At 47.4% G+C, this 25,356-nt stretch overlaps 1 protein-coding gene across 2 annotated transcripts; it reads right to left on the reverse strand.

Moving 5' to 3' along the window:
- Nucleotides 1–12,394: 12,394 nt before the first annotated feature.
- On the reverse strand, nt 12,395–22,190 carry LOC148118383 (uncharacterized). Of its 2 annotated transcripts, XM_087900369.1 has the most exons (5): nt 22,080–22,190; nt 16,940–18,087; nt 16,356–16,553; nt 13,971–14,359; nt 12,395–12,632 (listed from the first exon to the last, which is right to left on the reverse strand). In XM_087900369.1, exons 2-3 carry the CDS (start codon nt 18,043–18,045, stop codon nt 16,520–16,522), a joined length of 1,140 nt encoding a protein of 379 aa, XP_087756495.1. In that variant the 5' UTR covers nt 18,046–18,087; nt 22,080–22,190; the 3' UTR covers nt 12,395–12,632; nt 13,971–14,359; nt 16,356–16,519. The 2 variants fall into 2 exon arrangements, with proteins under 2 accessions (XP_087756495.1, XP_087756496.1); XM_087900370.1 differs by lacking the exon at nt 22,080–22,190 and having other exon boundaries at nt 16,940–18,823.
- Nucleotides 22,191–25,356: the final 3,166 nt, after the last annotated feature.

Genomic DNA, 25,356 nt, shown 5'->3' on the forward strand with positions numbered 1-25,356 from the left:
CAGCACTTGCCACCAAGCCTGACTGACCTGAATTCAGTTGCTAAGAGTTGTTTCCTCCCTCTTTTATGTGCGGTATGGAAGTCTACATGGCTCTATGCTCAGTGTTCCACGAGGCCAAAGTTGAGCCAACCAAGCTGAGCTCTTTTCTGAAGACTTCAGGGAGAATCCATTTCCAATTCTGTCCACACATGAACATTATTTACTTGATCTAACCACAGTGGAGCTGACGGGTAAGATGGGAAGTCTGCTAGGGTGTGGTAGCCTACCTGTGAGTTCTAGGCCATCTACGACTCCATAATAACTCTATTAAATTGCAAACACACACAACCTTCATAGGCCTGGAGAGATGGCTCAGCAGTTCAGAGCACCCAGGTTTGGTTCAAACCTCCTAACTCCAGTTCCAGGAGATCAGACACCTTCTTCTGGCCTCCACAGTCACCAGAAATGCACATGGTACACACATACAAAGAAGCAAATCATACACCCAAAAACAAAATCTTTCTTAAAAATAACCCCCCCCCAAAAAAAAAAAAGCCAGACGTGGTGAAGTATATCGTTAGTTCCAGCACTGGGAAGCAGAGGCAGGAAAACTGTCAGTCTGAGGGCCTTCTGCTCTACATATCAAATTCTGGGTGAACCAGGGCCACACAGTGAGACCCTCTTAAAAATAAAATGTAAAGAGATGGTAGGTCCCTCAATGCGCCCCTCTTTTCCTCACCCACTTTGGTTTTTCAACACAGGGTTTCTCTGGCTTTCCTGGAATTTACCCTGAAGACCAGGCTGGCCTTGAACTCACAGAGATCCACTGCCTCTGCCTCCTAAGAGTGCTGGGATTTAAAGGTGTGCACCACCACCATACCTTCAGTATGCCTCATTAATAAAACATTGAACACAGACCTGAAAGAGCTGTGTGAAGCAGCCATATGTAAGAACAGTCACTGCAGAGAAAACGACTTGTTCAGAGGTCCTGAAGCAGGGCCATGTTTAGTATACCTAAGACAGTAGTCAGCATGTCTGAACCATCGTAAGAGGGGAGGGAGAGCAGAAGAAACCCGGGGCTGGGGAGACAGCTCAGTCACTAAAGTGCCTGTCACCCAAGCATGGGGACCGGAGCTTGGATCCTCAGTACCTGAATAAAAACTGGACATGTGAAACACACAGCTCTGGAGAACAGGCAGACAGTTCCCTAGAACTCACTTTACAGCCAGTCTAGACAAAGGGATGAGCGCCAGGAACAGTGAGACCTTGTCCCAGAGGTGCAGGAGACCCCACGAGAGATGGCTCCGTGAACAAAGGGCTTGTCACCAGGTCTACGAATCCGTGTCCAGCCTCCCAGACCCATAGAGTGGGAAGAGAGAACCAACCCTAAGCATCAGGCATGTACCACCTGCCACTTGTGTGGGCCAGGCTGGCCTCTGCCTCCCAAGCACTGGGTCTAAAGGCATACACCACTACACCTGGTAACTTATCTGTCTGGGTGGTGTCTGTGCATCATGTGTGTGCTTGATGCCTGCAGAGACTGGAAGAGGTTGTCGGATTCCTTGGGTTCCTGGAGCTTGGGTTACAGGGAGTTGTGGTCCTGGGAACAAAACCTGGCCCTTTTGCAAAAGTAGTGTGTGTTCCTAACCACAAACAATCTCTCCAGACTTTAGCTAGCTTGCTTTTGTTTGTTTGGTTGGTTCTATTGTTGTTTTTTATTGTTGTTTTGGATTTTTCGAGACAGGACTTCTCTGTATAACATCTCTGGCTGTCCTGGAACTTGCTCTATACACCAGGCTGGCCTGGAACTCACAGAGATTCATCTGCCTCTGCCTCCCAAGGTTTAAAGGTGTGCACCACCACACCTGGCTTTATTTTATTTTTCAAAAGAGTTTGTTTCTTTTTTTATTTGGCTTATTTTGTTTATTTTATGCAAATGAGTCTTGCCTGAATGTACTGGTACCACCTACAAGCAGAGATCAAAAGAGGACATCAAATCCCCTGGGGCTGGAGTTGCAGGTGGGTGGTGGAACTGAACCTGGGTCCCTGAAATCAACAAATGCTGCTAAGCACTGAGCAAACTCCCCAGATGGTAACGAGCTTCCCTGAACAGCCCAGGACCGCTTGCCCAGATGGTAACGAGCTTCCCTGTACAGCCTAGGACTGCTTGCTTTCCTATACAGCCCAGGACCGCCTGCCCACAGTAGGTGGAGCTTTCTTTTTTTAAAAAAAATTTATTTATTATGTACACAATATTCTGTCTGAATGTATGTCTGCAGGTCAGAAGAGGGCACCAGACCTCATTACAGATGATTGTGAGCCACCATGTGGTTGCTGGGAATTGAACTCAGGACCTTTGGAAGAGCAGGCAATGCTCTTAACCACTGAGCAATCTCTCCAGCACCCTAGGTGGAGCCTTCTTACATCAACCATCCAAACAGCCCCACAGAAATGCTCCAGGCCCTTCTGATCTGGGTGTCCCTCAGCTGATACTCTATTTTCAGGCGACTCTAGCGAGGCTGTATCAAATTAACAGTTAAAGCTAAGTAGGACACTACAGAAAAGGTAGACCACTGAGTCATATCTCCAACCAAGCCTCCAGTGTCTGGGACTTTAGTCCTACTCCAGTGGGCCACACAGGTGGAGGTGGGAGGCCAGGCAGATGTGTCCCTCATGATGAAGGCTGTCATCGTAACAGCCCCAAGGTCTCTGTGGCTCAAACCAAATGGGTCATTTCTCTGCTGTCTACCTCCTGTTTGTGAACGGGAACTCTGCTGGTCAGAGTCCCTTAAAGCTAGAGCAGAAGCTACTGCCACAGCGCACAGTGACCCCAGCACTGCAGAGGCTGGAGCAGACGGACTTCGAGTTCTGGACCAGCCTGGCTGTTGAGTAAGATTCTGCCTCAAAACACCAAAGAAAGAATTGCCTTAGAAAAGACTCTCTGACCCTACTGTCACCTGCCTTGGGTCACAAAGTAAAGGGATACATGGAGGATCCCCATACTGCTAATGAATCCTCCAAGTGGCAGGTCACTGTGCTCATACCCGTCTAGAAGGGCCACAATCCTGCTCGCCCAACCTGGAGCTCCAGGGACTCCCATGGCTGGGATAAGGGGCTAGAAACACACAACAATAAAGCCACATGTGCAGTGGACTAGGGGGGAAAGGGCAGGTAGCCTCTGTCAGGTATCAGGGTAGCCCAGGCTCCTGTCACAGATCACTGGGTTGCTTGTCTGAGTTCCGTTACTAATGACATTCCCCAAACTGGATATGGTTTACTAAGGAGGCAGACGCAAGTGGATCTCTGAGTTCAAGGCCAACTTGGTTTACAGGACAGCCAGGACTGCACATAGAAACCCTGTCTAGAGAAAAACAAAACAGAAAACCACCAAAAAAAAAAACCAACAACAACAAAAATAAAAGATTAGACTTAGTCATGCCACTGCCTCTCACTAGCACAGTAAACATTCCCCTCTTATCTTGGTATTAGAACCCAAGGCCTTGTACATGCTGGGCAAGTATCTGGTTTTTAGTTTGTATTTATTTATCCTGGGTCCTGGGGATGGAATCCAGCTATCTGTATGCAAACACTTTACCACCTAAGCCATATCCCCAGCCCTCCTTATGAGATAGAGTCTCACTAAATTATCCAGGCCAACTTTGAACTCATTTTGTGATTCATTCATTTTCCCTCCCTCTTCTTCCTCTTCTCCCTCTCTTCCCTCCTCCCGTGTGTGTGTGTGTGTATGGGTGTATGCGTGTGGTATATGTGGTGTATGTGGTATGTGGGTGTGGTATATATATGTGCAGTCTCTACACATGAACCTCCAGTAGTACTTACCCATTGGTGGGTATGCCAGAGGAAGGATGTCAGGCCCCCTCCTTTGTTGCCTGCCCCCTTGCTCACGTTTTGGCCGTGGCTCTGGAAGTCCAAGCCCACAAGGCCACATCTGCTCACCAAATGGTCCTGGGCAGCATGGCCAGTCAGCAAACTCTCAGGACTTCCACCCTCCAGGACTGGTGCACAGCTGCGCACCGCTCTTTCCATGGCTTCTGGGAATCCAAACTGAGGTCCTTGTGCACACACAGCATATTCTCCTGCCCGCTAAGCCATCTCTCTAGCCCCAGGCCTGAACGTTCAGTCTGCCTGCCTCAGCCTCCCTCGTACCAGGATAGCGAGCTTAGAGCATCAGTTTTTATATTTTTGTGTAGTGGAAGCTGGCCTAGAATTCCAATCCTCCTGCCTCTAGCTCTGGGCGCTGGGTCTGCAGGCATGTACCACCCACTCAGTTCTGTGTACTCAGATAAGAGCACAGTAGGGCTGGAGTGTGGCTCAGCAGCAGAGTACACTCTTAGCGTGTCTAAGTCCTGAGTTCAGTCCCCAGCCCTACATACCCCCAAATCAGTAAGAAGATAAAAATTTTAAATCAAGCTGGGTAGTGGTGGCACACACCTTTAATCCCAGCACTTGGGAGGCAGAAGCAGGCAGAAGTATGTCTGAAGTGAGAAAAGGCAGATATATGTAGTTGGTTTTCCTTTTTATCCCATTTACACACACACACACACACACACACACACACACACACACACCCTCCGAGACAGAGTTTCACCATGCTGCCCTGCCCTAGAACTCACTATGTAAATCACAGATCTGAGTGAATCTCTGCATTTCAGGCCAGCCAGGGTCACCTGGTGAGATCCTCACCTCCAAAAAGGAGGAATTTGGATTCCAAGCTTCCCCGGTGATATGTAGTTTTTGCAACTCTATTCTGGTGTTGTCGTATAAGAAGTGACAAGCATGGTGTCTGTTGTCCTTGGGCTGTCTGCCCCTTCTCTGCATTGTTCTGTGCATTCCCACCCCTTCCAGTGAAGGCAGTGCTTCACGTGTTACCCACACTGCTATGTGGTGAAATGGGAAAGAGGTGATCTGCAGACATTCCCTCACCGATAGGAAAGAGATGGGCTTAGATGGGGTGCAGTTAGATGGAAGGGCAGTTCTTGTCCGCATGGTCACAGGCTCAGGAACCCCGAAGTGCTCGGGTGGAAAAGCAAGTCGGCCAGTAGGCACAGGAAAAGCCTTCAGGCCTCTACCGCCACAGCTTTTTCCTCACGGCCAAGGGATTTGAACCCAGGAAAAGGCATGCTGATAAAGGTTCCTCTTGGTTTCTATTGCTCTGGGTTTCAGAGAGCAGAGTTGTGTGTCCTGGTGGGAAGCCTCACTATCTGCTTTTATTGACAGCACATAGCACCATTGACAGTTGTGCCCTTTAAAAGTGAACTGAAATGTTTATTAACAAAGACCTTAGCCAAGTGTGGTGGCTCCAACCTGTAGTCCCAGCATTTTCGAGGTCGAAGCAGGAGGATCAGGGATTTGAAGTCATGCTCAGTTACATAATGAATTCTAAGCTAGCCTGGAATTTGTGAGTTCCTGTTGGGGAGTGAGGGTGGTGAAAATAAAAACAAATTCAACTTCCCCAAGTTCCTAAGAGTTAGGAAACTGTTAAGTTGTTTTCAGTCCCGCCTAGAAGTCACTGCCACCGTGAAGAAGAGCAGCCGTCTGCACCTCAGAGTCCAGTGACTGGGGTTTTGTTTCACTGTCTTTGTTCATGCTCAAGAAATAACACGTCCATTCCTTTCACAGCTTTTGTTCTGTTTTGTTTGTATTTTAGATAGTTTTCACCAGTGGCCCTGACTGGTCTTGGAACTCACTATGTAGACCAGGCTGTGCTCAAGCTCACAGAGAGCTGCCAGCCTCTGCCTCCCGAGTGCTGGGATTAAAGATGTGCACTGCTGTGCCTGGCTACTCACAGATGTTTTAAGAGGGTTTAGACAGGGGTTATCTTCAGCAACAGAACAATATTCTTTATTCCTTATTCTTACTCTCTTTCATCACTGTGTGTCCATGAGACCCTGTGTGCTGGAACACACCCGGAATCCCAGCACCGAAAGGTCAGGGTCATCTTTAGTTCAAGGCCAACCTAGGAGAGTTAAGACCCTCTCACATATAGGGCTATGAGTTTAGTGATAGAGTTCAACGGGATCCCCAGTTCTCCAGAAGGTTGTGGGTGACCCCAAAATGACAGTCATGGTCATATAGTCTGCTTAAGCTGTACTGTAGAAGGAATGCTGTCAGAGATGAAGGCTCCCGCGTGCAGCATTCCTGCCTAGCAGAAAGGGCCGCTTCCTTTGGCTGTGCCTGTGGTTACATAGCAAGCCCAAAACTAACCTCCAGTCTCCTCCAGTCCCTAGTAACTTGTATGTGTTATGAGTATCCAAGCCCCTGCTAATCTCACTATTCCCCCTCCCCTGCACTATGCTTCCAGACTGGGGACCACTCTCTTGGGAATGGCAAACAAGCCCCTCTCGATATTCATTCTTTCCAGCTTCTCTTTATTGTCATGTCTCCACTGACCTCTGCCCCCCAACATACCTGAGAAGTAGCCATGGCCAGTCTGCTTTCTCTCTCTGCTCTGGACTCTTTCAGATGCATCTGGCTGTTCTCTCCCTCCTTTCCACACTGTAAATACTTCCCCCAGCCATCCAGCCACGGAGCAGCCATCTTGGTTTCTTTACTGTGCCCTCACTTTTGCTTGCCTCGCCTGTCAGGCCCTTAGTTTGATCCCAGCACCACTACAACATTTTTAAAAGCGCAAAAGGCACTTCATCGCCACGTGTTCTTTTGTAATCGAACGAATCTATCTATATTTAGGCCAAAATGATGATGTCTTCTTAAAGCATAGCAGAAAATCGGTTGTTTTTAAAAATTGTAGAGCTGACTGTCAGCTAACACTGAAGTAAACTCAGCTGAACTATCTCACAGGCCTCTTACCTTTAGCTTGTCCTCGGCTCACGTCTTCATGCACTGTCACCACGGTTTATTGGTGGGTCTGTTCTAGAAAATGTAGGAATCAGTTGAAATCATTTTTTGTAGAACTAGACTGCATGAAAAAAAGGTGTTTTATAATCCCACTGATAATTCCAGAGATGCTTACTGTTTTATCCGTCTTCAGTGGACAGGACCTAACTTCTCTGTATCCGACCTTGTTTAAAGCGGCTGTTTTCTACGCTTTACTGAGTGAGGTAAGCCAGGCCCAAAAAGAGGAACACGGTATGTATTCACTCATAAGTGGATTCTAACCATAATTTAAAGGTCTTTGAGCCTATTATTCGTGATCCTAGAGAAGCTAAATAAGAAGACGAACCTGATGAAGATTATTTAGCTATCCGCCAGGAGGTAGGAAATAGACAAGAGTCCCAGGTAACCTTGGGTGCATGGGGTGGGGGGGAGTGGGAGGGTTGTTGGAAAGGGAGAGGGTTAGAGATAAGGGAGTAGGGGAGGAATGGAGAAAGCTCGGTTGACCGGGATGGGGGGAAGGGAGGAAGGATGAATATGGGATCAGGGAAGAATATATTTCAACTAAGGGAGTCATTTTAGGGTTTATAGGAAACTTGATTATATATGGGATCCCAGGTCCAAGGAGAGATCCCCAGATTGTTCTCTGGACAGAGGAGAGGGTGCCTGAACCGGCCTTGGCCCATAACCATACTGATGAATATTTTACTTATCACCATAGATCCTTCATCTGGCGATGGATGGCGATACAGACAGAGACCCACATTGTAGCACCGGACTGAGCCCCCCAAGGTCCAAATGAGGAGCAGAAGGACGAAGAAAATGACGAAGGACTGCGAGGGATGCTATCACCCACTGATACAAGGGGTCGGATCTAATGAGAGTTTACCAAGGGCAGTTGGACTGCGACTGAACAAGCACGTGATCCAACCAGATTCTCTGAATGTGGCCGGATTCTCTGAATGTGGCTGGCCCGGAGTCTTTCTGAGAAGCCATTGACAATGACACTGGGACTAGTTTCCTCTGCATATACTGGATTTTTGGGATTCAGTCTGTTTGGATACTCACCTTCCTGGACCTGGAGGGAGGGGGGACGAACTTGAACTTCCCACAGGGCTGGAAACCCTGACTGCCCTTAGGGACAAAGAGGGAGGAGGAGAGGGAGGGGGGGAGTGGGAGGGTGTTGGGAAGAGGGGTGTAAATGGAAACTTTTATAATTTAATAAAATTACTTTAAAAAAAAATAATAAAGCGGCTGTTTTGTTATTCCACTATAGCCCAGCTTCTCTCAGCGAGGCATGCTGTCTGCTCATGTTGAACTCTCTTGTACCCATAGGTTCCTGCTACACTTAGCGGACAAAACTGGGAGTATAATTGTTACAAATGATAACTTCAGAGAGTTCATGACTGAGTCGGTGTCCTGGAGAGAAATTATTACAAAAAGGTAACCTTTTTTTTTTTTACTTTGCTTTGATTGGTATTTTGGTGTTTGCTTCTTGTTTGCATTTTGTCTGTGCTGCTTGCCAGATGGTAGACCCAGGAGAGGGTGAAGGGGGGCCTCCTCGGAGCACCTGTAAGACAGGACCTCATGCCATCTGAAGTGTCAGCTCTGGGTACTGTGACTCCAGCAGGAGCATAGCCCAAAAGCAATATGCCGGGGGGGGGGGGGCACCTAACTGCGGGCACAGGCAAGTCGAGTTTTGATAGCTGGTGTTTTCCATGAGTTTAGCGTGCAGCTTTTCTTGTTGCTGCCACTGTGAACGTGTTCAGTTGTGAATTGCTGACCAGCGGTGAATGCTGGCTTCCATGAGCCCACAGAAGACTTGACACTCGAGCAGCTGCTTCCCACAAGAAGGGAGATTGCTGTGCTGTGGCTCAGGGATAAGGCAGATCTGCTGTAGATCTGAAGCATATAGGGAATGTGCAGGGCAGTGCGGGTAAGCAACACATTTAGACACACGTGTCTCTCGGATTTCAGTCGGCCCTTGTCTCAGACTCACAGCTTGCTACATCCTAACAGGGTTTCTGAAAGCTTGGGCTGGTGAGATGTGCCAAGCCTGAGGACCTGGAAGTCTCCAGAACCACACAGGAAAGAGAGAACCAAAGTTGGGGGCACACAAATAAGGAAACAATGTAACTTTAAATTTTTAGAAGAAAGAGAAACTTTGGCTGCAGACTCTTGGATGAAAGTAAATTACTTGAGTCATTTTGAGCTCTGTGTTGCTCAGAAGGTCTTGGTAATGGGTGGAGGAAAGTGTGACCTGGTGGGCACAGTTGATGAGTTGCTGAACTTCTCAGACACTGGTGTGCGCTAGACACAAGTCTGCACACAAGGAGGCTCACACAAACCCACTGCTTTTAGACCTCGCAGAAGCAACTTGGATACCAAAATGTACATCACAGACATAGATGCTAAGATTTTTTTTTTACTTCACTTTAATTCATTCATTTATTTGAGAGAAGAGCTTACTATATAGCTCTCACAGGCTCTATCTCTCCTGCCTTTGGACTGCCGGGATTAAAAGCATGTGCCACCATGCCCAGTCAGTACTTTATTTCTTGTGTGTATTAGACCCCACGGTCTCTTGTGTTCCTGACAAGACTTTCCTGCTGAACAGGGCGAAGTCCCCTGCCCTGAATGAGTAATGCCGGATCTACCCTGGCTTTTTCTGCCAAGTATGATGTTTTTTTTCTCTTTTAAATCAGAGGTTTGCCTATGAGCATGTGTTTCCAGTTTCACTTTATGGCACACCTGCTGATTCCCAAGCAGAAATTTTTAATCATGTTTTCTCATCTGGTAGAAAATAGAATACCTGGCTGGCGTCTGGATGAGACTTGCGGACAGCTGAGAGGAGCTTCTCGCATGACTGTGTCCACTACAGAAGTTAGGATGCTTTCACTTGCATGTGGGGCTTCTTCCCCTCCAGGCAGATAGCACTGGGAATGTTCACTGACGTCCCCAGGTGGGGTGTCTCCTTTGAGGAATGTTCCATTTCCTCAGCAGTGAAGGGGACTGATGGTCAGCACTGTGACTTTCTGTGTTGTAGGCTGCTTCAGTACACGTTCATGGGGGACATATTCATGGTTCCCGATGACGCCCTGGGAAGAAACGGACCTCGGCTAGAAGAATTTCTTCGCAAGGAGGGCTTTCTTAGGTATTTCTGTGTATTTCTTGGATGTGAAAGATTTTTTATTTTAACCAAATGTCGTGCTTTGCAACAAATGCTGTCCTTGAAAACTAGAATGGCACTTGAATGTCTTCTAGGGTTAGCGATGTGTGACCGGTACAGAAGCCAGTCAAGGAAGCAGCCCAAGGCTGATCTTCTGTGTGGTCTTTTTCAGTGTTGTTTTGCCTGCCTGGCAGCCTTAGAACTGTTTCCTCTGAGTCAGCAGGCTAAGCTCAAACTCTGATCCTCTGCCACTGCCTCATGTGCCAGGGTCTAGGCCTGCCCTGTGTGGGGCTCCTTTTCATTATAGTCTAAGAGCACACAGACATTCATGAGGGGCTCAGCAGAAGCAGGTTTTCAAGTTGGTGCTAACTTGCAGGTCACTGCTCCCCGGGATCTCTGTGTGGGATGCTTTCCCATGCACTTTCTGCAGTCGTTTCTTTTGAGTGTCCAGTGCTGCTGTGAACTTGTGTCCTGCTCGGAACCGCTGTGGGAAGTAGGGTGAGGGCCCACAGCTACTGTTTACCATCTCTGCACGGGAAAGCCTGCTCGCTTTATTGTCTGCCACTGAGAAGTAGAGGTTATTTCTACGTTAAGAATTCCCAGGTGACCTGGTTAACCACAGCCTCCTTCATGCTAACCTAGTGGCAGACCTTTTTTTTTGAAAACGAAAGTGAACTGTATTTTTATGGATCTCGTGGCAGGTTTTTGTATGGGGTTGGCCTAGGTCCCTAAAATGAGAACATAGACACTGTCCCATCTTTCAAGGCTGCTAGTTGGCCATATGTAGCCTGAGCCTTTGAGATCATCAGTTTGAACTTGGTGGTGCACTGCGGTGGGTTGATTTTCACCCAGGGATCTTCTTCAGTGGAGACCGACACACTTGGAGAGTCCTGGCCTTGTTATCATTTCTCTGGGAGCCTTTGGGTTTTATCACACTGTTAAGGCCTTGACTCGGTCCAAGAACATGGCAGCCTGCTGTATGCTTTCCCAGTTCAACCCCTCAACCCCACCTCCTCTATGGGAAATCCTCATGGCGTTTTAGGCCTCAAGGCCTGTGTTTGAGGCTGTGTGTGGGCCCCATGCTGAGCCGAGGCCCAGGTCAAACTAAAGGTGACTTCTTTGCTACCTGGTCCTCCTTCAGTAGCCTGGTGACAGGATCAGCCCTGCTGGTCCTTTCCCTCTCACCTAGTGTCATCTTCAAAGTGCCTGGTGGCCACCAGCTGTCACTCCTTCATGAGGGGATGCCGCTAATGTTAATGGAGCTTTTGCAGGCTGTCAAGCTTCTGACATTGATGGCACTGTTAGCCTCAGTTCTCAGCTACAGCTGAAATTGGTGGGAGTTTTTAGACAATACCATGTGCACACGCATTCAGAGCACACTTGCCCCACTCAGACCTCACTGGAGACAGGGATTCCAGGAGCCTCTTGGAGTTGCCCCTGCCCAGAGGGTTTCCTCTCCCCAGTCTGCCTACACTGCCTAGAATAAAACCCTCCAGATGAGCAGGGACCTTGCAGAAGCAACAACCGTGGCCCACCCTCAGACAGCAGACTCGGGCGGGGCTGTCCATCCCAGAGGTGTTTGTTCCCTCATTGGTCTGGAAATGGTGCCGGGTGCCCTGTGAGCCACTCTGTGGGGCTGATTTCACATCCCCTTGGCTCTCTGGCCTTCAGAAAACATGGAACTAGCTAGCATCTAGATCCTCTGTGTTACGTACGTGCTTTCCAGGGTTTCTCTCACTGCCGCTCTCACCATGGTCACTTTATCTGCAGAGACATGCAGTCGCTACTCAATGGCCTGCCAAATGTGGGCACATTTGATCCTGGCTTCCGGAGCCCCAACACCCAAGTAGCCAACACCAGCCACCAGCCACCAGCCTCCATCCTGGAACCAGTGAGCCTCTTCAGGCCCTTGGCTTCCTCAGCAGCCCCACTTCACACCCCTGGCCACCGTTCCCAGTATACAGCAGAACCTTCTCGTACCAGCACAGAGATCTTCCGCAGAGACCAGCGAGCTGAGGGCGGCCCTGCTGAAGATCTTCCCTGACTCTGAGCAAAAACTGAAGATCGACCAGATCCTGGTAGATCATCCATACATGAAAGACCTGAATGCCCTTTCTGCCCTGGTATTGGACTGAAGGCTGGGCAGAGAGCCCACTGCTGATGGGGACCAGAGGGAGCTGCCAACTGTGGAGTTCCGTAGTGGGGAGAAGTTTTCCAGAGTGCACAGTGCTGCTCTCAGTAGGAAAAGAAAGGGCTGTGTTTTATGTATACAAAAATCTGGATTTTCAAAGTCAACTTTTTTCTATATATAAATTATGCTGCTATTACAATATCATGGCCTGTATAATATTGCCCCATGGGTCAGGATAAAAATCAAGTCAGCATTTAATAAAGTAAATAATAAACAGGAATTTATTTATTGAATAATGAAATAGTAAACGGAAAAATTCTGTGTCAGGCCTGTAAAATGTGGAACATAGTCCTGATGTGCCAACATCAAGTAAAAAGTAACAGTGGGAAAGGCAAAAAGCTAAGGATGCCATTCTGTTGCCGTCCCACAGAGGCAGCTTACAACAGGTTACCACGCTGGTCTTCATAGGTTCAAGTGACCCGTGATATTCAGCAGACTTATCTGAGGAGACAAAAAATGAAGTTGAAACCACAATTATGCAGGAACCTTTCGCTAGAATGCTGTGAACAAAATCACAGTTATTGCAGGTTGAGAAATCGATCCCACACATAAGAACAATCATTTATGAAAGATGAAGCCTTCACTCATGTTTCTTTCTATTCCCTTTTCTTCATGCCTTCCAACTTTTGTGTGTGTGTGGGTTCATATGTGTCTTCTGTAACACTGCCTGTGTCCACTCCTGTGTGAGTAGGAGGATCTCAAGTGTCATACTTACCTTGCTTCCTGAGACACTCTCTTTGAACCTGTGACTTGTCAGTAACTCTAGATCACCTGTACAAGGATGAAAAGGGGACTTCTCCCTTCCACCTCCATAGAGGTAGGATGATGCGCTCCCACTGGCCTTCAAGGCTTTTATGTGGCAGCTGGTTCTGAGCCCACGCCCTCACGTTTGAAGAGCGAGCACTTGGTGGAGTGAGTTATTCCTGTCACTAGGAGGGCAATTTGATGGCTACATTCTCATCTCATGATATCTCTCAGGAGCCTAATGTTACAAATGAATAATTGACCCTGTGTGGTGGTCAATCCCCTGTTGGAGCTCTGTATGGAAAGCAAGAAAAGCTTGTGGTTGGATGTGTTCACAAGTGCCTGCAAGCTAAGGAAGACCAAAGGCTATTATCCATTTCCTGCCATGGTGAGCAGCCTGGGGATCAGGAAGTTTGGCTAAAAAGCAAAAACAACAACAACAACAACAACAAAAAGGTTTCTTGACTTGTGTGAAAATGAGCAGTGTGGATTTGCTGTCTGAAAGGGGCAGAGAAGCCACCACATGCTTTCCTGAGGTAAGACTGAAGGGCAAATGAGGCTGGTGCCCTCGAGACCTTGAAAGGAAGTGCCCTGGCTTTACTGGATGGTGTCCCTAATGGATTCTGTAACCTTGTCTGTCAAGGACAGATTTCTTTCACATTGTCCCTGGCTAGACAGTCGTTGCTTGGGGAGAGCTGACCAGACATGTGTGTCCCATTCTAACCTTCCATGGTGCTCAGCCTGAATTCTCTGGCCACCTGCCCACCTGCCCCCCATTCAGCTTCACCATGACAGGAGACAGATCATGATGTCAGAGTCACACAGAGTTTGTTATTCCCCCTGCTTTCCAAAGGCTCATGAGAAAGCTGTGAAGATCATCCTTTGCTTGATTAGATGGCTTCCCAACACAAGGAGCTGATTGACAGGACACTCCCTAAACTCCATGGTGCCCAGGGCTGTTCCAGGACTTATGTTCACATTGACTACTATGTCTGATAGTCAGGGGAAGGAAGACACTAACGCTGAATGCCCCACCTTTTTCAGCAAGTTGGCAGAGAGGCTGTGGCATGGGTTGGTTGACGGACTGCCACTGTGGTCAGACTTCCGTTGTCACATAAGGCAGATCACTGATGGTTTTGTATGTTGTGTCTCCCAATGAGGATTGAGGGGTGTGCCTGTTGTTTGTTCTTTTTCTGAGACTATCTAGCCCATTCTGACCGTGTGAGGTGGTTCCAAAATCCAACTGGGTGCAAAGAGCCAAACAAGGCTCCTCTAGGTGAGGGGCTCCACTAAAGAATCTTCGTTGCGGATAAAACTAGAGTGCAAGGGTCTCTTCTGTCTTCCCAACATCTGTATGGAAGTGCAGGTTTGCAACTTTCAAGAGAGACAGTGGTGTCTTCTGCTCTCTGAGAGAGCAAGGAGAGCTGAAAAGTGGGGACAGCGACAGTCAGAACTCAGGGCGATGCCACCCAAGAGTGTTTCCTCTCCCCATCCTGGTTAATATGTGGCTTAAGTTGAATGAGAATGGCCCCCATGGATGAACATGTTTGGATATGGAACAGGAGGTATGGCCTGGAAGGAGGAAGTGTCAGTAGGGGTCACAGAGCTTTAGGGATTCTACAGCCAAACCCATTCATTCTCTCCTCTCTCTCTCTCTCTCTCTCTCTCTCTCTCTCTCTCTCTCTCTCTCTCTCTCTCTGTCTGTGTGTGTGTGTCGCTTGAGAATCAGTGTCAGCTATCACCTCCAGCTCCAATGCCATGACTGTCTTCCTATTGCTAAATTCCCATCAGGATGGTCATGTCCTGTCCCCCTCTGCAACTGTGGACCCCTAAATAACATGCTTTCTCGCTTAAGTGGCCTTGGCCACAGTGCTTTGACAGCAGAATGGGCAAATTCAGTAAGTGAATGCTAGAATAGATATCTGTCTGCACCAAGGTCCTATCTCAAAGGGCCTAGGGTATCTGGCAAATGATTCATGACACAGGGAGACAAGTGTCAAGCCCTCCTCAGGATGACCTGTTGACCCACTGCCCCATCAACACTAGAGTTCAGCACTGTAGGCTGCCACAGAGACTGTGTGCGCAAGCTGTGCTCAGCGGTGGCTGAGGAAGTAGACTGCTGTTTGCTAAGCTGATGCAACACCCACATTCAGAAAAACCAATGCCAGCATTCTCAGCAGACATAAAGCCCGATTCATTGGTGGATTCCATCAAGATCAGGCTTCAGAAACTCATCTTCCACACAGAGACATTCAGAGAACTCAAACTAATTCATCACTTCAGCGCTTCTCAATCTGTGGGTCTCAACCTCCTTAGGGATTGAATGAGCCTTTCACAGGCTCACCTAAGATCAGAAACAGGAGCAAAGGTAACTGTTTTTTGGGGGGTCTCCACAACATAAGGAACTGTATTAAAAGATTGCAGCATTAGGAATATTGAGAACCACTGATCCAAATAATCCCCTCAGACAAGAACCCTGGATTCCCTGTCAGCTGGGAAGCTCTCGCTGACACAGAGCTGTTCACAACCTGCATGGTGACCATGAGGATTCTGCAGACACCTCACTCAGCAAGAATGTACACAATAACACTGGCTGATACCTTGTAGCTCCATGACAGTGACTGTTTTCCCCAATCTAGACCCTGGATGTCATCACTGGACACAAAGCCGGCCAAGGACGCAGGCCTTGTCCAGCAGTGATGTTCCACAGTCCTCTCAAGTCCTAGTTACCTTTTCACAGTACCCAAAAAAGTCCTGTAATTTTAGTCAATCAGAGGGAAAGAATCACTCACTGGGATAAAAATACTACCACAGTTTCTAAACTTCTGGAACATGGGAAGGGCAGCATGGACCCTGGTGGCAGGAGGCTGTGAAGAAAAGGACGCAGACGCTACCAGATCAGCCTGTGGTTGGATAGAGCAGGAAGTGGAGGCTCCTGGGAAGGGGTTGGCCTGAACCTAGGGAGGCATGGTCTTCTGCTCCCGGGAACCCATGCCCTGCACCCCATATATCTCTTCTCCAGGGAGTTTCTCCTGATCAGCCCGCCCACGGTCCTACCCTACCTGCTCATCTCTTTTTTCTCTGCTGCCTGACTGGAACTGGAATTTCCTATGGGCAGACCCCTCCCCTTCCCCAGCATCATGCCCTGTCCCCCTCACTGTCTTACTGATTTTCTTCTCTCTTGCCTTGTCCCACAGACCCCTCTCCTCCTCTCTGCCCTGTACATGGAGTTCTTTACAGCTGTTTATCAATAAGGATCTTCAAAAATTATGGGATGATTTGATGAAGACCCCATATCGTGTGGAACATGAAGTTGCATAACGTGGATTGCAGAAGTCGGACGGCTGGCTTTTTAAAACAGGGTGGCCGTGTGTCTGACTTCTGTGTCCAGCCATAGTGCTGGGACAAGTATGAGCTTACCTTGCGGGAGCTAACAGCTCCCACTGCAGGGAGAGGAGGGATAGAGAGCTAGCCTTGTGTCACAAGGCGTGATGACTTCAGGTATATGGCTCTCAAATGTTCTGTTCCGGCCTGGCCCCCTCTTGTGGCTGGTAGGCCACACCAGGCCGAACAGCAGCCATGGTTTACGAACCATGGCCCCAGGCCTGTTCTTCAGACCTTGAAAGGAGACACAAGCAAAGGACTCTGTTAGTGACTCTGACACAGGCAGGACTCACCACTGGGCTAGCCTGTTGTCCCACAGCTCTCTACATGATTCCTCTTGCCTAACCTGATCTCCCTTCCCAAAGCCCAAACCCCTCTCCTTCCCTCCGCTGCCCCTGGTTGCATCCTCTGCTTGTCTGCTTCAGGCTCAACTTCCCCCAAATCCATATAAAGGGGTAGAGTGGGAAAGCTCCTTCTAGGGTCACAGATATTAGGGTTCATGTCCTATAACTGGTGCAGCATATCCTTGGCAAAAGCCAAGATCAAATACACAAGAAATCACTGGGCTTGTCTACCCCGTCTCACTGGGACTCCATTTCCCACCTCTCCCTGTCCCTCACCTGGGGGTTGGGGCTCCTTCCGTTGGGGTGAGGAGGCAACAGAAGAAACAGCAGCACAGACGACGGATTTGCCTCCTCACCCCTTTAAGGCGCCATCTCTTCTTTCTGTCAGGGTTCTGGTTTTCAGCAGGCAAGTTGTCTTCACGGTCCACATTTGGGCTAGGCGGGGTGCCCACGGATTCTTCATATTCCTCCCTCTGGCTCAGGAGAGGGTGCAGGGACTCCTCGCTCTCCCAGGGGGGGCCAGGGATAATGATGACTTTGGGATATAGACATGGGGGCACAGGACCACCAAATGTTACATCATTCTCTGTGCCCTGGCTTGGGCCATCACCTATGGTGCCCTCATTCTCCCTGCTGAGGCCAGTGCCCCTGGTGACGTCGGGGTCTTCACTATGGCTCAGGGGATCACGATAGGTTATATCCATTTCTATGTCTTTGCTTGGGCCATGGCCAGTGGTGTTCTCAATATCCCTGCTGGGACCAGTGCCCTCAGTCACCTCAGGGTCTTCCCTGTGGCTCAGGGGATCACAATAGGTTATATCCATTTCTATGTCTTTGCTTGGGCCATGGCCTAGGGTGTTCTCAGTATCCCTGCCGGGACCAGTGCCCCTGGTGATGTCAGGGTCTTCCCTGTGGCTCAGGGGATCACAATAGGTTACATTAATATCTATGTCCCGGCTTGGGCCATGGCCAGTGGTGTTCTCAATATCCCTGCCGGGGCCAGTGCCCTCGGTCACCTCAGGGACTTCACTCTGGCTCAAGGGATCACAATCTGTTACATCAATTTTTATGCCCTCTCTTGGGCCATCACCTATGGTACCCTCATTCTCCCTGCTGAGGCCAGTGCCCTTCATGACCTCAGGGTCTTCAGTGTGACTTGGGGGATCACGATGGATGGTGATGCTGCCCTTCTCCTGCACCTCAGCCTCTCCGCTGTCATCCTCCATGTCTAAATCCTCCATGCAGGAGAAGTAGTCCTCCTCTGACTCACTGTCAAGATCAGTTTCATTCGAGTTAGTACTCTCCATCTCCTCAGAATAAATCTTTGAGGCCAACAAAACCGGCCAGCTCTTATGCCACAGTATTCCACTTTCCTCCTCCATGACCCCCACCCTTAAGGTGGGGGATGGGACCACCACAAGATCCTAGAAGGAAAAAGACAAAAGCGGTCTAGTAGAGAAGTTATTGCTCCAAATGTCTAAATCATGAAAGTCATCAATAAATTAGCTACCTCAGCCCTCCTAATGACACATCTTAGGGTCAGAGGTTAAAAAGAAAATAAATGTCAACCCAAACCCCAAAGCAATTATGAGAAAGCATAAGAAAGAGCAGAGACGAAATAAGTGGTCTCTTAGAGTTTGAATCAGAGACCAAAGAAACAAGGATCTGGTGATTTGAAAGGATAAAGTCTGACAAACCCTTGACCTGCATCACCCAGAGAGAAGATTCAAACTCTTGAAATGTGAGACAAGACATAAAGTATGAAGGAAGGACAAGTAGGACCTAGGGAACCCTGTGTGTGTGTGATGTGAACTGACTCTAGAGAGTTGATACTCCTGTAAGCAAGAGATTTCTTGAATCATATAAGAGACACTAACATTGATAAGATGTTATTAAACCTACATAGCACTTGTTGCCTTCCAACTAATCCACCCCGGGCATGAGGATCAATTCCAGATGTTATAAAACAATGTGATCAATTTAGGGATGAGATGGAAAGAGAAACAGAACTTCTGTTAGCAAGGACATCCCAGGACCAACAGAGTGCATGATGGGTCTTTCCTGACAATGGAGACCAGTGCTCCCCGGGAAGCATCAAAAAGAGACGAAGAAAGGTCATTGCAAATATAGTCTTGAAAGCCAGAATAACCCTGAGGCTGAACCCACAACAACAACAACCACAACACACACACACACACGCACAGAGGATTAAGTGTACTCCAGTATCCTTGACCAATATCCACTTGTACATCTGTTATCAGATTCCTTGCTTCTTCACACAAATTCAAACAATCCATGACAGCTAGGATGTTTCCTATTCACAGAGAGTTCAACAGGGAATCCTAGGACAATTCTATGGGGAAACTAACAAGCATGTAAGGAGATCAAGTGAAGAGGTCCATACTTAGCCACAAAAACATCAACTATTGTCATTCTCTGAAGAAGAAATAGACATGAGGTTCGTACTGCAAAACCCTCCTCCCAGTTCCAGAGAAATGGTGAATAGAGCTGTGGATAAGTAGCTCAAGCCTTAGTTGAAATGGGAGACTTTGGGGCACACACCAGGGGCAGCTGTAATGTCACAGAGCACATGAAAAGGATCCCAGGTCATTGTATACATCTATAGAAGTATTCCTTATTTCATACAGATAAGGTTTAAAATAAGAAAAAATGAAACCAAAGTAAAATGTGGCAAAAAAATATTTAAATGGAACAATTAAGCAAAATGAACACATAAGCAGAAATCTGTGCCTCAACAAAAAGCACTGCGTGTATGTATCAAAAATAACAACTGAACACAGAATCCAGCCAACAAAGAGGAAATCTCCCAATGTCAAGGTTCAAGAGATTAGGAGATTCCAGTTTATGAGGTCAAGTGTAGAAGTCTGGCTGCTCTCTATCCAACAAGAGTTTCTCTGCAGCATCAAAACAAACCGCAGTCTGCTGCAGGGCTTTATAAGAAGAGATTTTGATAACTTCTCACAAAGGCCTTTTGTGATGTCACAGTAAGGAATGGACCAGTAACAGCAAAAAGACCAAAAGATGATTCTCTACCCTGCTCCAGGGACTACATAACTTTTGTCAAGGCTGTGAGCAAATCCCCAACAAAATACAGCTTAAATGACAAAGGGAAACCCTCTCTCAGGCTCTCAGGGGACAGGGAGGGATGGCAGATGAGGAGCTGGGGACTTGGGAAGATAGATCTAAAGCAGTTGGGTACATGACTTTGGCTGGTCCCTGGTGCATCCAGTCACTCAATTGCTCCTGATGCCCTGGGCTTTTATGACTTCCCCAAATTGCATCAAACTGCACCTCCTGCTAGATCCCAGGCATTCAGACACATGAGAAGGTGTGAGTACCTCCCTATCAAACCTGAGCAGGACACTTTGACTTTAAGAACATAGTAATCAGGTATCACAGTAACAAGGTAACAAGTGATATAGTAACAAGGTGGACAGACTCAGCAACTCTGTGCTGACCTTTGCTAGGAACATGGATATGGAGTAGTTAGAGAATGAACCTATTGTTTTCCCCAATGCCCTTTGCACTAGGATGTTAAAGTTCTCTAAGTATTCTGATGACTACAGACATGTCTCCACACTTCGCACCTTCAGTTCCTTTATCTAAAACTCATATAGACGGTCATTTAAAGGATGCTAGCCCTCCCCAACACTGGGATGCTGTGATGAAATGGACTGTACCTCATGGTACACATGACATGTTTTTGGTTTTTTTTGCCGGGTGTTGGGGTGCAACATAGCAAGTGTGGAAGATAGCTACCAGGGTAGATGAGCATTTAAGTGCTCCAAAGGATCTGTGAGATAAAAGATGGCACAGGTAGATGTGATAAACCTAGATGAAAGAGATGGCTTTAAAGCATGTCCATACTAATAAACTTTGAAAACTAGAAGTATTAAATTTAAAGAATGTCAAGGAATCATGCTAAAGAATAGATATACAGGACTAGTAAAGAGAAACTGAATGAAAAGCACAAATTAAGTCAAGAACCACCTCAGTGACAGAAATCAAAACCAGAAAACTGGGAAACAAACTCACTGTTTGGATGTCAAAGCAAATGAACAGCGTCGGTTTTCGTAGATCAGTAATATCAAGGTTTATGTGAATCAATGTATTAGTTCAAGAACTCTTCAGCTAACCAAGCTACATACAGTTTCTCTGCAGAGCAAGAAGCCCCAGCCCCAGCCAGAGCCTCATGTGGGCAGAGTCTACAACTCCTCATAATGGCTTCAGTGAGGTCATGCTGGAAATGAACCAATCACAGCTATTTACAACCAAAAAAAAAAAAGAAAGAAAGAAAACCCACTTCACCTTCTGTCTCCCAGGACTGCATTGGTTTTCTCACTGCCATGACCAATTCCCTGAGAAGCACAACATTTGTTCCATAGGTTGTGCTATGGCTCAGACTCTCAGAGGACAGGGAATCCATGTCTGGGGAGTTGGGAAGATGGGTCTGAAGCCGCTGCTTACATGGTTTTGTTATGTCCTGTTGCCTCTAATGACTCAATTCCCCTTGCTGGGTTCCACCACCATAGGGTATTACAATGCTTGGAACAGCGCCCCGTTAGAGACCAGAAATCCAGAGAATTGAGGAGGTGTGAAACCTCTCCCACACAAACCTTGAGGACATTTGGACTTTAATAACAGCAGCAGTACCAACAAGAGTGGACTCAGGGGCAGGAAACCCTGACTGCCCTTAGGGACGAAGAGGGAGGAGGAGAGAGAGTGGGGGGAGTGGGAGGGTGTTGGGAGGAGGGGCGGAAATGGAAACTTTTATAATTTAATAAAATTACTTTCAAAAAAAAAAAGAGTGGACTCAGGTGGCTTTGGGCTAACCTGTGTTAGAGACAGGCTATGGACTAGATAGTGAACACACAGGCTTCTTCAAGGTCCTTTTCCCTCAGACCCTCAAATTCTCTGATGACTCCAACTACTGCAGCCCTCTTCCTCTCCACCCTCATGACACTCAGTTCCTTTCTCTTAAACTCGCAGTTGTGGGCACTGAAAGGATGATGGCCTGTCTGAGCCACTGCGAGGCCACCAGGAAACTGTCGTCCCTCAAACTATCCAGAGCGTGTTCTGTTTAATGAGTGGCATAGTGGGCAGGAGAAGAGTCTTAACGTGGTAAGAGGATTTATAACCACAGGGAAATGGCGGGGAAAGTAACAAGGCAGGTGGGTATGCTCCGAGTGCACGACCAAATCCCTTATCTTTTACAGCTAACTTAACAAAAGTTAGGTAGAGAAATAAACCAATGTATGAAATGTCAAAGATGAATGTATAGAGAATAACAGAAAATGGTTGATGAGGAAATAAACTGAAGCAGGTATGAACTAAATCTAAACAAAGTCAGTCAAAATTCAGGCACAAACCCGCCCCCACTGGGAGGCACACTCACGATGTTCAGGTCAGTGGTGATCACAGATGTTCACTTCCAAAGATGCACAATAAAATTCAAAATCTATAAAAATCACAGTTTTCAGTCAAGTCCTCTGCAGCCAACCAACGGTTTCACTGCAGCCTAAGAACAAGGTCTAGGCCCAGGTGGTGCCTAATATAGGTGGGCCTCTCTCATTCATCACAATGGTTCCTTGTGAGGTCACGGAGCCATGCACCAATCACAGTTGACCAGAAGCCAGTATAGCTTTGGAGTTCTTTGCTCATGGCTCCTCCCACATCAATGCCACGTAAGAGAGGTAGAGGTTATTTGACTCAGGCTTGCAGAGGATCAGACCAGCAGGGTGATGGGATCAGCTGGTGGCACTGGCAGCAGGGCCTCAGGCAACTGCTTTCACTGCATAGACATCTCCTCACCCTCGAGCCTATTGAAATATCCTTGCCATCTAGGCCACTCCTGAAATTCTTTTCAGTGTCAAAACCACAAATCCCAGTTTGTCCTGAGTCAAGATCCCTAAAATCTTAGACTGCCAAGGATGACAATTCGAAGTTAAGTCTCTGACACGTCAATGACTTACATATCTGGGAACTTATGCCAAATCAGCAGGGGCAGAGAGCGTTGGGGAGGACATCAAGAGAGCGTTGGGAGGACATTGGAAGAAGAAATGTGACATGGTGAGAAGACTTGTATGAGCCGATTCATTCCTTTCACCCTCAGATCCCATTTATCCAGGTTTTGCCTGGTATAGCATTCCTTCTGGGTCCTGAGAGGTTCAGGGGTCTGGCACCCTAATAAACCTCAATATTTTGATGCCTGAATTGGATTGTCATATATATAATTCTTGGAAATTGTCCCAAGAGAGACAGCTTTTTCTGGGAGAACATATTTGAGGTCTCCATAATCAGTCAGCTATGGCAAGATCTCGCCAAGAAGGTTGTTGCCGAACCGAGGTGTAGGAATCTCACATGTAGTGAAAAAAGAAAACTTCCCCAACCCACTCCCAAGGGCACCACAAAAGGTCCCTTCTGGAAGCATCCCAGAGACACTTCCAAATCAACAGCTCTTTAAAGAATCCTCACTGGTAGAATACTTCTGGTTCAAAGGAAGTAAATGCTTTGTTAAGGATGAGTGACTTTTTCCCCTTCATCCTTCTTTAAATGCTCTCTTTCTCAGTGTTTTGGTTTGGATGGGGCCATTCTTTCCTAAACAGCACAATATGGCCTATTATAGAAGATTTGGGGGTATTTTGTTGTTGTTGTTTTGTTTTTGTTTTCTTTTTCTTTTTGGTTTTTTGAGACAGAGTTTCTCTATGTAGCCCTGGCTGTCCTGGAACTCATCTGTAGATCAGACTGGCCTTGAACTCACAGTGATCTGCCTGCCTCTGCCTCCCAAGTGCTGGGATTAAGCACGTCACCACCACCCCGCTAAAAGTTTTATTTTTATTTAAATGTTTTCAATTTTATGTCTTAATTATATACATTGGACAAAGAATCAATCTAGGTGGTAGTAAATCAACACAGTTGGGGAAAGGGCTCCCGAGGCTCCACCCTCATGGTTGATGGCTGTCTGGGCAGGCAAGTGTGGCCACAGGTAGCTTGTCCATCCCCAAGGCTGCACTGATAAGTTTGAAGGAGTTATTTTGTAAAAGTGGAGGAGGAGAAATGCATCTACCTCTAAGTAGAGATAAGCCCAAGTGTGAATACCACAAGGCTAATTATGCCCCTGGCTAAAGAACCACCCTTAGGAAACAAGGTTCCCCTTAAAATAATGTACTTTTCCTTCTCAGAATTCCTGTGCCCAATTTCAGTTCCTATGTATAGGGTGAAAAGTGTTATGGTTTAGATAAAATGCTGCAGTTCCCTGAGTGACCAGCAGACCATGAGGGGTGGTGGTTCCCCAGCAGGGAGTCACACAGCAGGTGAGAGACAGAGATGGATAGGCACACCATGCAGAGTGAGGTTGAACATTTATTTAGTGGGTTACAGAAGGGATGAGGAAAGGGGAGAAGGAAGAAGAAGGGGAAGAGGAGAGGCAGAAAGAGAGAGAAAGAAAAGCAGAGGGAGAGATAGGGGAGAAGAGAGGAGCCACCGCAGCAGCTACCTCTTCAAGAGAGGGATGGGAAAAAAAGGAACTCAGGCTGGAAGCGGAAGGAAGGTCCACTTGCCTCAGAAGTAGGTGGGGCTTGTCTCTTAAAGGAACAGGACAGACCATTACAATCCCATCTTTTTTTTTATAATAAAAAAGCAAGAGTTTAGGCACAACAAAAGTTTAGGAATTGGGATGACAGGTTCTCAAGACTGCTTCCTGCTTATTTGTGGACATCATCTTCAAGGGGGTGGGGAATCTGAGAAAGCTGGGTGCTAGTCACATTCTGGCATAGCTGGTCTCTTTGTTCCTGTCCAGTGTTTGTGGTATGGAAATATCTGGTGTCTCTTACAACCATATGTTATGCAGAGTGAGTTTGGATATTTATTTAGTAGGTTATGGAGGGAAAAGGGAAAGGGGGATGGGGAGAAGGGGGAAGGAGAGAGAGAAACAGAGAGAGAGAGAAACAGAGAGAGAGAGAAAAACACAGAGAGAAAAAGAGAGAGAGAGAAAGAGGAAGAGGAGGAGGAGGAGAGGAGGGGGGAGTGGGTAGGAGCCACAGCAGCTATCTCTTCAGGAGAGATATGGGGAAAAAAAGGAACTCAGGAAGATCCACTGGCCTTGGAGGGAGTGGATGGGGCTTGTCTCTTAAAGGGACAGGACAGACTATTACAAAAAGGACCAAGGAAAAATAACCCTGTCCCTGACTTTATTTCAGGACCAGGGCTTAACATCCCACCAATCTCTGAGCTTGCCCCAGAGTCAGGCTGCAGAATCCCACCAATCCCACTAAGCACAGAATTCCACCAATCCCCAAGCTTATCCCAGAATCAGACCACAAAAATCCATCAATCCCAATGTAACGGTCTGCTCTGTCCCTTTAAGAGATAAGCCACACCCACTCCCTCCCCTGTTTGCCAAGGCATGCTAATCTTCAGCTTCTAGCCTGAGTCCCTCCTTCCCCTACTCTCAGAGGAAGTTTCTGTCTCTCCCTTCTCCCCACTTCTCTCCTTTCCTCTTCTGTTTCTCTCTCTCTCTCTCTCTCTCTCTCTCTCTCTCTCTCTCTTTCTCTCTCTCTACCTGTCTGCTCTTCCCTCTTCTTCCCTTCCCTTCTATAACCCACTAAATAAATATCCAACTTTACTCTGCATGGCGTGCCTATCCATGTTTCTGTCTCTCACCCACCATGTGG

This window comes from Myodes glareolus, chromosome 22, assembly GCF_982192425.1.
Source record: "Myodes glareolus chromosome 22, mMyoGla1.1, whole genome shotgun sequence".
NCBI classification, from domain to species: Eukaryota; Metazoa; Chordata; class Mammalia; order Rodentia; family Cricetidae; genus Myodes; species Myodes glareolus.